The 16,279-nt window shown below is 36.5% G+C and overlaps 3 protein-coding genes across 3 annotated transcripts; all 3 read left to right on the top strand.

The window, feature by feature from the left end:
• Window positions 1-1,453: 1,453 nt before the first annotated feature.
• EAH_00048190 (hypothetical protein, conserved) lies at window positions 1,454-6,038 on the top strand (the record flags this gene model as incomplete). The annotated part of the gene is made up of 7 exons (XM_013391418.1): window positions 1,454-2,928; window positions 3,313-3,713; window positions 4,458-4,633; window positions 4,906-5,032; window positions 5,214-5,422; window positions 5,744-5,788; window positions 6,012-6,038. The coding sequence occupies 7 exons, from the start codon at window positions 1,454-1,456 to the stop codon at window positions 6,036-6,038; spliced, it is 2,460 nt and encodes an 819-aa protein (XP_013246872.1).
• Window positions 6,039-7,587: 1,549 nt separating this feature from the next.
• Window positions 7,588-8,865, top strand: EAH_00048180 (hypothetical protein, conserved; the record flags this gene model as incomplete). Its single annotated transcript, XM_013391417.1, has 1 exon — window positions 7,588-8,865. One exon carries the CDS (start codon window positions 7,588-7,590, stop codon window positions 8,863-8,865), a length of 1,278 nt encoding a protein of 425 aa, XP_013246871.1.
• Window positions 8,866-13,107: 4,242 nt separating this feature from the next.
• On the top strand, window positions 13,108-16,032 carry EAH_00048170 (subtilase family serine protease, putative; the record flags this gene model as incomplete). The annotated part of the gene is made up of 4 exons (XM_013391416.1): window positions 13,108-13,337; window positions 13,802-14,135; window positions 14,512-15,400; window positions 15,821-16,032. The coding sequence occupies 4 exons, from the start codon at window positions 13,108-13,110 to the stop codon at window positions 16,030-16,032; spliced, it is 1,665 nt and encodes a 554-aa protein (XP_013246870.1).
• Between the last annotated feature and the right edge of the window lie 247 nt (window positions 16,033-16,279).

Here is a 16,279-nt window from a genome sequence, read left to right as displayed (position 1 = left end):
CTGCTCCCGCTTCTCTAACACTAGAGAAAGCGAATGCCGTTGGTAGCGGTGAGAGACGTACACGTGTTAAGCCGCATGCTCCGCCGCTTGTGCGAGGCACCGTCAATTGGTGGCTTACAAATGATAGTTTTAGACTTACATCTAAACCCTCAATTCTGTAGTTGTAATTATACTATTTTTTTGTTTAAAGCTATAACATTCAAATAATTACTGACATAGGCGCTGGAATTCTTACAAATTTAATTTGGCCAATAATTAAATATGCCGCAGTGACGACTTCGCTGTCATGTCTCTTTTGCTTTCTCGAGCTTCCATTCCCTCTGCCACGTCACTTCAGCCGCATTGCATAGCATTGTCGTAGAAACCTCACAAGTCTTCGGGGTTGATCGCAGCTGTCGACGGTCCTCGGAAAACAGCGGGCACTGTCGTTACAATAGGCAGTCCTCATGCAATTAGAAAGAGATGCACAGACTTCAGATAGAGCATTTTAGAGTGTCAGTGACAAACCTAGTTGTCTCACTAATGAATCCCACACACATGCAAACGGCTAGCCTCCATCCGAATAACTGTTATTAAATGATGCCCTCAGATAATACAGTTGTTTATTCGTACTTTTTTAATTCAAACACATTTTGCATTATTCTTTCAATACTACAAGACAAGTCTCAGCTGCCATTGTAATACCGGCTCTGCAGGGGCTGGTTTTCATAATGCGGTGGTGAAGCTGAAGAAACGGCCATAAGGTCTTGAAATCCTTTTAACTTGTCTTATTTCTTTTGTCTGAATTACGACTTTGTTCAGTCTTCAGTTCAAAGCGGCACTTTCGTCAGGCTTCACCTCTCTTATGAAACCGCAGCTGAGACCCACCATCCGTTGTTGTTCATTACAAGCCTCGTTCCGATTCGCATGCGAGGCTGTAAATTCGTCGTAATTTCCCCGATTTAGTTATTTAATTATTGTTTTTTGCCAATAACAACGGACATTTAAATCTATTTGGAGACTTTGTTGCAGCCGACTATGTTTCTGCCCAGCTGCTGACGATGGATCAACTTCTTTGCAACATTCACGACGGCTCTTTCTTCATGAAATCTCCGCGTTTCGGGTATTTCGGTTCCATTTTCGGCTCTGTTTTCCTCATAACACCCCCTAGTATTTTGATGTCTTGGAGAAAAACTCAGCAGAGTTGAGTTTTTAGTGCATAGGGTTTAGGGTTTATGGTTTCGGGTTTAGTGTCTGCGGTGCGTGCGGTTGCGGTACCGTAGACCCGAAAACCCCTTTCCACAGCAGTTGGAGCTCCTCTTGTGTTTTTCATTGCCAAAGGGACTAATTTAACGGCTAGACAAGCGGAATTATGAGAAAAAGCGGCTGCGGCGCGACCCCTCCCGCGTGTGAAGAGCATCAAAAGCAGGCATTGCATGCGTTTTATAGTGATCTTCCCTAGATTTTTATGATAATGTTTCTTCTTCCGGACCGTATCTTCGGCATGCGGTGGGGGCGTTGGGTGGTTTTGTATCTGCCTGTCTTGCTGTCGCTGCCGCTTGGTTTGCAGCTTTTTAAAGTTCATAGGAATGACCCCCAACGCCGCTCCCTCAAGCAGAGTTTCATAGACAGCGGCTACGGTTTCTTTTCTTACGAGGTGTCTGATGAGATATGCAACAGCCCGGAGACCCCAGAGCTTGCTGCTGCTCCTTCAGAGGTGCTGCAGCAAGCGCACGAGTTGCTACTGCAGCACAAGCAACTCTCTCAAGTGCTGCACGGAGAACAAGGGCAGGTCCCTCTGCCTCTGCTTTCTGTGCATTGGGTGTTTCGGTTTGCTCAGCTGAGTCCCCAGAAGCGGGAGGTATTTCTGCATAAATTGCAACAACTGGAGGCCTCTCTAATAAGCAGTACAGACACTCCACTGTCTCCAGCAGAATTGCAGCAAACTGTCGACCTTGACTTATCCCCTGAGCTCGCGACTTCACTTATACTTTATTCCAATTGCGAGAAACACAGAAGCAGCAGAAGAAATGCCTCTGAAGAGCAGCAAACGGCGGATACCCAGGGGGGCCCCAGCGAAACTGCTGAGGGTCCCCCAGAGGGGGGCCCTGGGGAAACTCCCCAAGAAGTAAACCCTCTTGGGGCCCCTAAGAGAGAAGTTCAGGGGGGCCTCTTGCGTTCTTTAGGAATACATACGCATATGTTTATGCCGGGCCGTTTCCTTAATGATCCTGAGCGGATTTGTTCAGACTTTGAGATTGATATAGACAAGGAAGGAGGGGGAAATAAGAATAAAAGGAGTGCAAAGAATTCTATTTGCAATCCTTCCTTTGAAACTGTACTGCAAATAATGCCTTTAAGACTTCAACGATGGTGGGGTCGTGTACGGTGGCAGTATCATATGGCGGAGTATTTAAGAAAGATATTAACTGTCTTTTTTCCTTTAAATCCGTATATGCACATGTTGTACAGACAAGATATGTTTGCTTTTCTCTCGCTTATGACTCCATACCTCGAGCTAGAGCCTCCTGTACAAATAGATAACACCTGCAAGCCTCCCCCGTCTTACTGGGTGGTGCCGCTGACGCAGCAGCAGTGGAATGAACGCCAGCAGCAAAAAGAAGCACAAAAAGAAAAACAACAACGGGATCAACAGAGAACATGCAAAGCGGAAGCTGCAGCGGAGGGGCAATCCTGTACAGAACCGCAGCAACAGCAACAGCAACAACAACAACCGCAGCAACAGCAGGACCAGCAGCAGCAAAAGCAGCAGCAGCAGCAACAACAGCAGCAGCAGGAGCCTTCAAATGTATTCTCAATCCCTAAGGAACACGACAACTACGTGCTCATTGACGATTATTGTAAAGAGGCCAGCAAAATCCACAAGGGTTTTTTTACAGGAAAGCCTCGAAAGAAACCAGTTAAAATTGTTGATGCTGTTATATTAGGGTACGCCTTCCACTTAATTTTCGTTTTTCTTCTTTTTCGAGCTCCCTATGCCTAAACCCTAAACCCTGGACTGAAAGGAAGCTGTGTTTTTTATTGCTTTTCACCCCGTATACTACGTGAATACCTTTGATATTTAATTGATTCAGTTGAAATGCATGCAAAAAGAATTAAAAGAATATTATAAAGTCTTCGTATTATACAAGAGATGAAAGCGAAAATAGAGCACCAGGAATGGTTGTTGCTGCAGGTGTTTTCTTTGTGTGTAATCGGAAAATGAGTGAATACATGAAAAGAATAGAATAAATGCGTAAATAAATGTATTAATACTTTAATTATTCATTCAAAAGATTGTTTTTGTCTCTGTTTTCTGCTTTTTTGCTGCAGATATGATCTAGACTTACTAGAAATACGGTTTCATGAATTATATCATGCAGTAGATTATTTTGTTGTTGCAGAGGCGCACCATCACACTTTAGGTGTATATCAAAAGCCTTTATTTTTTAACCGAAATAAAGAAAGATATCGTGCATTTCTTGATAAAGTAATTCATTTAGTTCAGCCGTTCGAAGCCTCTCTTCCTGTAGCTCAACGTTGTAGCGAAGATCAGTTAAAATTTGATAAAGATGCATGCTGGGATTATGAAATGTTTCAACGAGATAGTCTTCTTCATATGATTGCACATCTTAATGCGGGTTTCAATAACTATGGAAATACACATATTCCTAAAGGCTTTCTAGAAGATGATGCGCTTATACTTATCAGCGATGTCGATGAGATCGTCATGGGTAAGCTGCATGCATGCAAAAATATTTTTTCTTGCTTTTTTTCCTGTTTTTAATTCTATTAGGGCAGTATTTTAGCCGAAAGCAACGCAATTAACTGTTGCATATGGCGCTCATTCAATGTCTTTAGCTTCAGCAATATATATATATATATATATATATATATGGTTTTTCCTTCTCTTCTTCTCGTTTCTGTTCTTTTAATGCAACATCACAAGCGCAAATGTAGTTATTATTATTACTATTGTTCTTATTCTTGTGCTTGTTATTATTTCTGCTGCTGTTGTAATACTATTGCCTTTGTAAACTCCTTTATAATAATTTATTTTTGCTAATCTTTTGTTGATTTGTATGTCGTGGGGGTGAGAGTAGAAACTCCTCCTTATCATGTTAATCGTTTTGTTGTTTTTATTGTTGTTGTAGAGACTATGGAATAAACCTGTGATGTACATATTCATCTTTTTTCTCTGTTCATATACCCCAAAATAACTTCATATGCTTATATTTTGGAGCAAATATAATATATATACTATATATAGATAGTATATACATATTCTATATACACTTGAATATATATATATATTAAATATATAATATATTTATTATTATAAATAATCTACATATATTATATTTCATTGTATCTGTTATGTCTGATCGCGTGCATCATGATTCCGCGGTTTGTGCGCGCAATTCCTTAGGGTTTAGGGTTTAGGGTTTAGGGTTTAGGGTTGATGTGTTTGGGTGTAGGGGATCGTCTGCGGCACCTGAAGTTCTGCGAGCCTTTCCCTCAGCAGCAGTTTGGGTGGGTGTTAGTACATTACCCCGGGCGTATTGACGCAATGGCGTTGAAAGATTTTAAAGTTATGTCTGGCATTCAACAAACAAAATACCCTCATGCAATAGGGCCTCTAGCAGATACATTCGTAAGCAAACGCACTCTTACTCACCTGCTGCTGCTTATGTGCACGCTTGCATGCTTCCTCTCTAGCAAAAATCACGGTTTAGGGTTTAGGGTTTAGGGTTTAGGGTTTTCCGCGTACGTGCAGCAGCCCTAAACGCCTTTTTTTGCTAGTTCGAGAGGCTTGGGTCTAGGCCTGAGGGTTTCACATCTAGCGATTAGGGTTTTGCTTTTCGAAGGTATTTGGACAGGCGTCCAACACTAGGGTTTAGGGTTTAGGGTTTGTGTTTTATTCAGCCTTATAAGTCTCTGCGGCATTTGGAAACTAAGACAGATTTTGTTTATGAACGCCACGCATACACCCGCCACGGACCCTCTGATCTCTCGCCTCAGCTCTACCTCCACGGGGGTTGGCACCTTTCTGGTTAGTTCATTAGGGTTTAGGGTTTAGGGTTTAGGGTTGAAGTTTTAGGGTTTAGGGTTTGTAGGTAATTTGCTGCATCGAGTTAGAGGTACATGCGAGTAGATACAACGATAAATAAATAAAATAAATAAACATATTTATTTATTTATTTATTTATTTATTTGTTTGTTTATGTTTGCAGACACATCATATTTACCCTATTTATACGCAAAAGTGCCTTCAGACGACATAAAGCCTGGCTATGAACCCTTCCCTCTCTTTACACCTCTTTTATCTCAACGACAATTTTCTTCTTTTTCTCCCGGCGGTCTTCTTCAAGCTCAAGTCGCTGCTTGGAGGGAATTCAGAGATTATAGACAAGTGGCGTCTCTTTGTGTTGAGGCCAAGGATGTAAGTATATACATATAAATATATATATGTATATTTTCTATATGTTGTTTAATAAATAAATAAATTAATATAAATATATATATATATATATATATATGCTTATATGTATGTATTTCTGTAGCCTTCTAAACATGTTCGCCCACATATAAATATGTAGATAGATATTTATATGCATGTATGTATTGATACAAATTAACTTTATATTTAAGTGCATTTATAGGTATTGATATTTAAATAAATGTAGACATAAATAAATAAATATATATATATATATATTTATGTATATTTATTTATTTAATTTTCTTTGTTCTCTGTCTTCAGGTGCCTCCACAATACAAAGAGATTGGGTTCGGGTCAATTCCATGGGTAATGCGCTGCAACCCTAAAAGGTTTGTCTTCATGCCTTCTTTTATATTCAATTTCGGGTTTAGGGTTTAGGGTTTAGGGTTTGGAGCTGTCTAGAATTTAGGGTATAGGGTTTAGAACGGTTGGGCTTGTTTAGGGGTACTTAGGTTTTATGGTTTATGGTTTAGGGTTTAAGGCTATTTAGGGTTTAGGGTTTAGGGTTTAGGGTTTATGATGTGTACAGGTACCCGACTTGGTTTCAGGAGTCTGACGGTAGATATTCGCTGAAACCGCGTTCATCTTTTGTGGTGTATGGACAGTCAATTAATGCAGAGTCTCTGAAGGAGTGGTTTGCTATTTTTAAATTCGTAAGAAATACATTTTCTGCTGCTATTTATACACAAACAAACACTACAACAACAACACTGCACTAACTACAACAATTGCATGCAGTTGCATCCATAGCAATGTGCATGCCTATCAATGCATGCATGCATTTGCATGCATATGAATGCATGCATATCAGTGCATGCATGGAAATGCATGCATATTAGTGCATGCATATCAATGCTTGCATGCAAATGCATGTAGAGGTTTCCATCTAAATGTATGCATGCAAAAGCATGTAGAGGCGTCCAAGCATGTAAATGCATGTAAATGGATGCATGCAATTGCTTGCATGCAAGTGCATGCAAATGCATTTGCATGCATGCATGCGTGCATGCATTTGCAGTTTATTTGAAATATTCTTTCTTGCGTTTTTTTCCTGCGGGGTTTAAGGGCAGCAGCCTGCTTTTTCTTCCTTTGTTTGTTTGTTTGTTTGTTTATTTCTATTTGTTTCCGCCTTGCCGTTGCATGCATTAAGCACCCTCATTCATTTCAACGGCAGTCTAGGATTTAGGGTTTAGGGTTTAGGGTTTAAGGCGCATCACTATAAACCCTAAACCCTAAGCCCTAAGCTTATAGCACAAGAGGGATCAGCAGCTTATATCCCCACACCGCAACAACCGAGGCAATTTAGGGTTTAGGGTTTAGCAAGCAAGCGAAGCAAAACAGGAAGAAGAAGGAAACAGCAGCGCATCATTCAATTGAAATACAGAAGAACCATAAACCCTAAACCCTAATATAACCTTTTACAGGTCTGAGGTTGTTGAGGTGTATTAAATACATCTGCGTTTTCATAATGCATGTAAGCTACTATGTATGCTGCATATTATTATATACATATATGTGTAAATATATCTAGAAATATAATTGCTGTATTTATTGCATTGCCAATAATAAAATAACGCTTTTCGTTATATCCCGTGCTGCAGCAGCTGCTGCTGCTGCTGTTTCAGCGAATAATAATAGGAGCAGCAGCAGCGGCTGCTGCTGCAGGTTGCGGTGATGTTTGTGTTGTACTAGGGCCTTACAGTAGCAGTCTACTGGAAAATAGCAATGAAAAAAAGAAGAAAAAGAATATAGAAACAAAAAAGAAGTATAAATAGCTAAGAAAATGCACAAACCCTAAACCCTAATATACTCTAAACCCTAAACCCTAGAACAGGGGCTGGAGAACGAGGGCTGTGCATGAGGGGCTGGGGGAGGCGAGAGAGGTTTTTTCTGTTTTTTGTTGCATTAAGAATGATGATTATAAAAGATATTGATTAATTAAATTAATTTAAATATTTTTCTGCATTTACGAGGCGAGTTTTAACTCAGGTGTATACACCACCGCAGCTACATACAGAGAGGGGCAGGCGCATATCAAGGCTTCGATGGCGATCTAATTGTCGCGGTATTATTTTTTAATTATATTTTAAATATTTAAACCCAAAATGCCGAGAGATTTATCTTCAGAAGGCGGAGAAGGTGCAGCCACAACACCAGCAGCAGCACCAGAAGGAGGAGCAGCAGCAGCAATGAACCCTGCAGGATTTGCTTCTCCTGCTCGGGTATCAACAGCAGCAGGAAACGCTACTCTTCTTCCATGGCTACAGGGTTTATCCGATAGTTATAGAAGGGGCCCGAGCCCATTAGAGAGGCTTCAACGGCAGCAGCAGCGGGCTGCAGCAGCAGCAGCAGCAGCAGAAGCAGAAGAAGCAGCAGCAAGAGGACGGCGACATTACTTAACATATTCTGAACGGCAGGTGCTGCTGAACCCCCCAGCTTCTCCTTGGCTGCCTGTACTGCTTGCACTCGGTGTATTTTGTATTTTCTCGATGAGTTTGTCTTCACATAGTACTGGAGAAAGCTCAAAGTTAATTGAAGATCATACAGAAGCTCCTTTTATACCTCATGAGTCTGATATTCCTCAGCATTTCTTAGATGAACAAACAGACACAGATGTAAATGAAGATTATGAAGATAGGCTTCTATCAGTGCAAACAAAAGATTTATTTTCTCTTGGAGAGGATAACGAAGATCAGCACCTAGATTGGTTTAGAGATGGAAGTAGCATCAGCAAGTTGCTGCAAGTACCTTATCATTATAGAATGATGTTAGATAGTGCTCCTGCAAGTTTGTTGCGGCAAGTAGATGTGCTGCTGGACGAATCTCGCAAAATTCAGCAGCAGCGGCAGCAGCAGCAGCAGCAGCAGCGGCAGCAGCAGCGGCAGCAGCAGCGGCAGCGTAGACGCTCTAAGACGGCTTTGTTGTTAGAGGAGGATTTATTAGCTGCAGCAGAGATGTTGATATTCTATAGAGCAGCAGTAAGTGCTGCTAGCAAGCCTCCTACTGAGGAACAGCAGCAGCAACTGGAACGCCTTCAGCAGCAGTTAGGTGCTGCTGTATACCGTTTCAAATATGAGTGGGGTGAAGTATTTGGCGTTAATAATGAATTTAGTTTATCTTTAAAAGAGCAGCAATTATATTCACGCCTTGTAGATGTTACGGGGGGCTCTCTTGAAGATATGCTGCATGCACTATCGGAGAAACTCAGTGCAGCAACAGAAGCAGCAACAAAAACAAAAACAAAAACAAAACACAGACGATTTAAAAATAAAATTAATGATGAAGACGACAAGAGGAGATTATCGACGAGATTAGAACTGGGAAGACTGCTCTCTCACGCCGGCTTCCCGGGTCAAATCGGAGACGCCTTTGAAGCAGATTAAAATAATAATAATAATAATAATAATAGTTATTATTATTATTATTATTATTATTATTATTATTATTATTATTATTATGATATATGTATTGTATGTATTATATACCTGGGGAGGCATTCAAAGAAGAATCAAAGACATCTTTATGTTTGTGTGATATGTTAATCATAATAAAAATATTATTATGAATAATATAATGTATATATATAATACGTATATAAATATATACATATATATACAATAATATATATATATATATTAATGTTGCCGATGCCGCTGGGGAGACCTTCAAAGGGGAAGAATATAAGACAAGTTTATGTTTATGCGATATGTTTATAATAATAATAATAATAGTAATAAAAATATTAGTATTATTATTATTATATTATAAGCAATATAATATTCTGTTTGTATGATCTACTAACAATTATATTATAGTGAGCAATACAATATACATATATATATTTATATATATGTATATATATTTATATTATTATTACACATGGCGTGTATTGAATGCTTTTTATTTATAATAATAACGATAAGAATTATTATGAATAATAATGATTATTATTATTATTATTAATTAAATAAGAAGCAGAATTATACACAAGGAGTTTCTTTAAAAATATAAATGCCGTCCTATTGCAATTAAAAACAAATTTATTAAATTCAATTTTTCTCTTCTAGAAAAACAAAGAGAGAGAAAAAAGATGACAACTAAAGATGAAGACATACCTCAAAGAAAAGAATAAAAAGAAAGTGAAGATGAAAAAGAGAAGGAAGAAGAAAAGCAGAAAAGAACAAACGAAGGGAGAAAAGAATAAAAGAAGAAAGAGAAGAAAAAGAAGAAAAAGAAGAAAGAGAAGAAAAGAAGAAAAGAAGAAAAGAAGAAAAAGTAGAAGAGAAGAAAAAAGAAAAGAAGAAGAAAAGAAGAATTGCTGCTGGGCAGAACAGTGAAATACACACACTTATATGTACATATATACATATTCATGTATATATATATATATGTATATAAATATATATATGTATATGCATACTCTTTATATATGCATATATGTACATACTGTATTTGCATTATATACACAGGTCAGCATTATACACAGGCATACAATTAAAAATATATATATGTATATATATATATACATATATATATGTATATATATATGTATATATATATATATACAATAGCAATATAAAATATATTTCTATGTGGCAATGCATGCATAGAAATAAAGCGAATAATACAATTGAGAGGGAAGAGAGTTTGCGCTGCTGGAGGTACATTCATGTGTCTGTATAAATATATAAATATACATATATACATGTATATAATATATATATATATATAAATATAAATATGTAAATATCTATTTATATTTATATACATATATATGTATATATATGTGTGTATGGAGAAGCGTATGTATATTATGCGTGTCAATGCATACACGCATATATCCACATTGTATATAAACATACGTAATATATATAATATATATAATATATAATATATATTTATATATATTATATATATTATATGTGCGTCACTTACTTTGGTGTTTGTTTGTTTGCCTTCTAGCGGTTTGCTTGCGTTGTTTGTTTTTCAATTTTTGTTTGGTTTGTTTGCGGGAGTTTGCTCAGTGATAAAAAAAGAAGTGATGAACAAACCAACTAAAACAAAAACAAACAAACAAACAAACCAAGCTGAGGTGTATGTACACCGCAGACTGCTGGAAGAAAAAACTTTTTTAACAGCCTTCAGTGTCAATGCAGTCTCGCCTTCCCTCAATGCATGCGCCTATATATATAATATATATAATATATATATTATATATATTATATATAATATATATAATATAAATCTATATTATATATATAATGCATATATGTATAAAATACATAAACATATAGTATATGAACACGTAACGTGTACGCATATATTTTACGCATAAGTATACCTACAAATATATGTATATATATAATATATATAATATATACATATATATATTAGTGTATATACAGTATATATATATATATATATTGGTGTATATGTGTAGATATATATGTTGGTGTGCGCATAAGAAGGGTGTTTGCTTGTTTTTTGCAGCTGTGTCCTTGAGTAAGAAGAATAAGTTATTAAGTTATATATTATATAATTAAGTGATATATTATATATTTATATCCTTTATTCTATTTTATTTTAAATATATTCATGTTAAGTGCATGCAAACAAGTTGTTTGTCTGCTGCTGTTTATCAGCAGCAGAATTTTTGGGTTTTGTTTGACCCGCTAACTCCACACAACAAAACACCTGTTGTTTCTTTTACTTAAAAAAGTAATAGTAATAAAATAATAATAATAATAATAATAATAATAATAATAATAATAATTGATAATAATAATAGTGTTTTAGCGGGAACAATAATATTGTTTTTATTACTAACGCGAATAATATTATTATTACAAGAATAATATTAAGGATAATATTATTAATGAGAATAATAGAAATATTGCAGTTATTTATAATAATGTTTATACTAATAATAATAATATAATTATTATTTGCAATATAATTATTATAGTAATAATATAATTATTATTAGCAGCAATGTGAATAATATTTTTATCATTATTAACGAGAACAATAATATTATTAATAATGTTAATAATAATTATAGTAATGACAACAACAATAGCAGTACAGATAGAAATAGTAAGAGTAGGAATAATAATACAAACAATAATAATATTATTAACAAGAATAATAGCAGTTAATAATAATATTACTACTAATAATAAGAGTAATAATACAGATAGAAATAGTAAGAGTAGGAATAATAATACAAAAATAACAATATTATTAACAAGAATAATAGCAGTTAATAATAATATTACTAATAATAATAATAGTAATAATACTAATAAAAACAATATTCGTAGTTATAATAATAATGATAAAAGCAAAGACAATAATAGCATGATGATAATGACAGTATATTCATAACAATAGTAACAATACAATAATAAAATAATAATAATAGCAGCAATAATAATAGCAATGGTAATAATAATAACAGTAAACAACACTTCGAATGTCTCTTTCTTATTTTTTAATTACAAATTCAAGCAAAAACACCCTGACTGCCAGCAACATCAGGAACAAAACAATATAACATTTAAAAATATATATATACGCATATGTGTATGTGTATGTATATGTATATGTATATGTATATGTATATGTATATGTATATGTATATGTATATGTATATGTATATGTATATATATATATATATGAATATATACACGTACGAATGCCTATATATATATATATATTGGAGTGATGTATATTTGTTGGGATGTTCTGTGGATGATGATGATAAAGACAGACAAATCGCAGGAGCGTTAGAAATTGCATCGATAGGAGCAGCAATAAGGAGTAAAGATGTGCATTTGTGGGTCTGCTGGCTGCTCCAAGACTATAAATTTAATTAAATAGGTGCTGCGTTTGTTAATACTATTTACTACGTTTTGTCGTTTCTTCTGTTACACCTAGAGAGAGAGTGTTTTGCTGACATTGCAGAATTCTGTGTTCCATTGGGTCTCACCTCTTCTCCCATACAGATGGCTTGAAATAAACCTTTTGGATATCCTTTGCAACATGAAAAAGAAGCAAAATAATTATGAATTAATGTAAATTTATTATTAAACAAAAAACAAAATGATTTTTTGGAGAATTAAATCAGGTTTCTCTTCCTGAAGACGTCAGCAGCGACAGCGTGATGATATATTAGAGCGACGGTGAGACGTCTGCAAGCTTTGCAAGTTGAGTGTACTATTATGAAATATTGAGCTTTAAAGGAAAAATAATAAACTGTTAATCCAAAAGAAGCTTAAAAAGTATAAATTAAGCTTATATCTTGGGAAAATAGATGTAGAAGGAAGCATGTCAGTTAGCACTGCATGACCGCTCTTGCGGTGTATATACACCACTGGTTATGAACAAGTGAGGAAATTGCATTCAGTTTCCTCTTTTTATCCATTTATTTCTTTTCTTTTCTTTTATTTATTTCATTTTTTGTGTCTATTGTGTATTCTTTTTTTGTTTTGTGTTGGAAGTGTTGTCAATTTTCGTCGTTTCCCGTGGCACTGCCACCTTCGCTGCAGTCGCATTTTTCTCTTTTTCATTTCACTTGCGTTTGCAGCGATAATTTCCTCATTTTTTTGAATTAAATAACTGAAATGGCATTTTATTCGTCTTTTGCACTGCTCCTTTCGGTGTTCTTGATAAATGCAGCAAATGCTGCACATCAACCTTCTGTAAGGGAAATCGTGAAAACTAGACTTATTGCAGGATTCAAAGAAGGCTGCAACCCTGAAGAAACATCTCTTCGAAGTCTTCGACAAGCTGTTAAAACTGCATATGTTGCGTATCAAAGACGAGAAGGAAAAACTATTGAATCTGCTGCTTCGTAAGTATTGCATTCATAATGTTATTGAAGTAATATATACTTGCCTTTATAGTGTTATGGATAACATCCACTTGCATCTATAATGTCAGTATTATTATTTTTTAGCTTACAGTTTTTTTACTAATAGAATGAATGTAATATATTATTTTTATTGTTTGTTGCTTTCTTCTTAAATACCTCTCTTTGGACCGTATGTATCAAATACATTTGTTGTAAATATGATATAAAAAGTGTAGATATAATTGTAGTATCCATAATATTACTTTATTACAACTAATTCTTGTTATTCTATGGATTACACAATAAATATATAGATACATACATGCATATATACATACTTTAAAATAACTAGACTCTTCTAATGCAACAATACGTCGTCCATCTACTTCTGCTACTGCTGCTTCTGATGCTACTGCTGCTGCTGCTGCTGCTTCTGCTGCTGCTGGTGCTTGTTCTGGTGACAGGTTGGTGCTGAATGTGAAGGAGACAGCATCAGAAGACTACACTACGTACAGCCGGAGCCAAGCTTTGTTTCAACTGCAGCTTCCTTCAGACTCTGGAGGCTACCGCTTAACGGGTTTATCTGCTCCTTCGAATGCATGCATAATAAACAATCAGCATCTAAAGCGCGTCGGCGTTAGTGTGGTGTCTGTTGCAGACTGTCCATTGGTCTCTGCAGATATTGACTCAGCTATATCTGCATTCAGAGATGATAGCTGCGTATCTTTCGTAGAAAGAGATTCTATTCAACGCCTTTACCCTATCTTTGAAGGGCCTCCCATTGATGAAACTGCTGTAGTAAGATGTTACTTGTTGCTGTCTTCACTGCTGCTGTTCTTCCTTCTGCTGCTGCTGCTGCTGTTCTTGCTGTTGATGATGGTGCTACTTCTAATGGTGCTCTTGTTGCTGAGGCTGATGTTTCTTTTGCTGCTACTACTGCTGCTGTTCTTACTGCTCATGCTGCTGCTGCTGCTGCAGATGTTTATGCTATTGATTATATCTGTATCTTTATCTATATCTATATATATAGTATATAATTAAGTAAATAAACATATGTATATATAAATATATATACTGTTATATACATATATATAAACATAAACAAATAAATACAATATAAATAGATACATATTTAAATAATTAGTTTTTGTTGTTTTGTTGTTGTTTGTCTCAGCGGCCCAGCGCTCCTCCTCCTCATCCTAGTCAGCCTTCTCCTTTGGCGTATTGGTTAGAAGTAGCGAGCATAGACAGAGCGTGGAAATTGAACAAGTGCGACAGAGAAGTAGTCGTAGGAGTAATAGACACAGGCGTTGAAGTTGATCATCCCGACTTGCGCAATAATATTTGGCGGAATGAATATGAAATACCTGCAAACGGGATAGACGATGATAGAAACGGATATACAGACGATATAAACGGCTTTGATTTCTTTCTTAAAAGAGCACAGGTTGTAGATCCTCATGGTCACGGTACGCATTGTGCGGGTATTATAGGTGCAACACCGATAACAACAGTTGCACAAGGTGTTTGTAAGAATATCAGCATAGCAGGTCTTCGATTCTTAGATGATCAGGGCTCTGGAGCAACATCGGACTCTATAGAAGCAGTTAATTATGCTATTGAAATGGACTTTCATCTTACTAGTAACTCTTGGGGGGGCCCTGATGTATCAAGCGGTTTATTACAAGCAATAAAGAGAGCTTCTGATGTTGAGCAGCTATTTGTTGCTGCTGCAGGAAACAGCGGAAATAATGCAGATGTACGACCTGAATATCCAGGTGCTTATAAAGTAGATAATGTTATATCTGTTGCTGCTACAGATGAAAACGATAGATTAGCTAACTTCAGCAACTATGGAAAGAACGCTGTACACCTCGCTGCTCCGGGTGTATTCATTTTATCTACTTTTCCTCCGCATACAGTCAAATCTTTGTCGGGGACTTCGATGGCTACACCTGTCGTTTCGGGTGTAGCAGCTATGTTGCTGTCTCATAGACCTATGAGAGTAGCAGAGCTTAAAGAGATTCTATTCACAACTGCTGATAAACCAAGATCTCTTAAAGGTATGTATCATATATAATATATATATTATATATAATATATATATTTGTGCTTATGTATCTATTTAGCTGCATGCTTAGGCTGCTTTTAATTATTTGCTGCTGCTGCTGTTGCTGCTGTTGTGGCTGTTGCTGCTGCTGCTAGTGATCTTGCTGGTGTTTCTGATGGTGCTGCTAATCGTACTGCTGTTGCTGCTGTTGCTGCTGTTGCTGCTGTTGCTGCTGCTGCTGTTGCTGCTGTTGCTGCTGCTGCTGTTGCTGCGTGTGTCTTTGTTTTATTTAATATATTTGCTTGCAGAATTGTTGGTTTATATAATTGCGTTATATATCATCTGTATAATTGTAATGCATTTATTTATTTATTTGTTTATTTATTTATTTATTTATTTATTTATTTATTTGTTTAATTTGTTTATTCTGCAGACAAGCTACGTACAGGGGGCCGCGTGAGTGCAGCCTACGCAATTTGTGTAGCGAGAGCAGAAGATCCTGAAAGCCGCAGCATTTTGACCCGCAGCAGCAGCAGCAGCAGCAGCAGCAACAGCAGCAACAGCAACAATTACAGCAGCGCCAAACCAAATCGTCTGCTCAGAAAATTCAGAGAGTTTCCACCTACGCCGACCAGGGGTTGTTAAAAGAGATGCTTAAATATCCTGCTGCTGCTGCTGCTGCTGCTGCTGATGCTGATGCTGCTGACGCTGCTGCTGCAGTTGATGCAGTTGAAAGAACAAGCAAGCAGCAGCTCGAGCAGTTATAAAAGCAGCAGATGAAAGAATAGCAGCAAAAATAGCAGCAATTGATGTAACAGCAGCAGCAGCTGCTGTAGCAGAAGCCAGAATAACAGCTGCAGCAGCAACAGCAGCAGCAGCTGCTGTAACACAA

This window comes from Eimeria acervulina, genomic scaffold (assembly GCF_000499425.1).
Source record: "Eimeria acervulina Houghton genomic scaffold, Eah_scaff754, whole genome shotgun sequence".
Lineage (NCBI taxonomy): Eukaryota > Apicomplexa > Conoidasida > Eucoccidiorida > Eimeriidae > Eimeria > Eimeria acervulina.
This window is presented reverse-complemented; position numbering and strand designations above follow the sequence as displayed.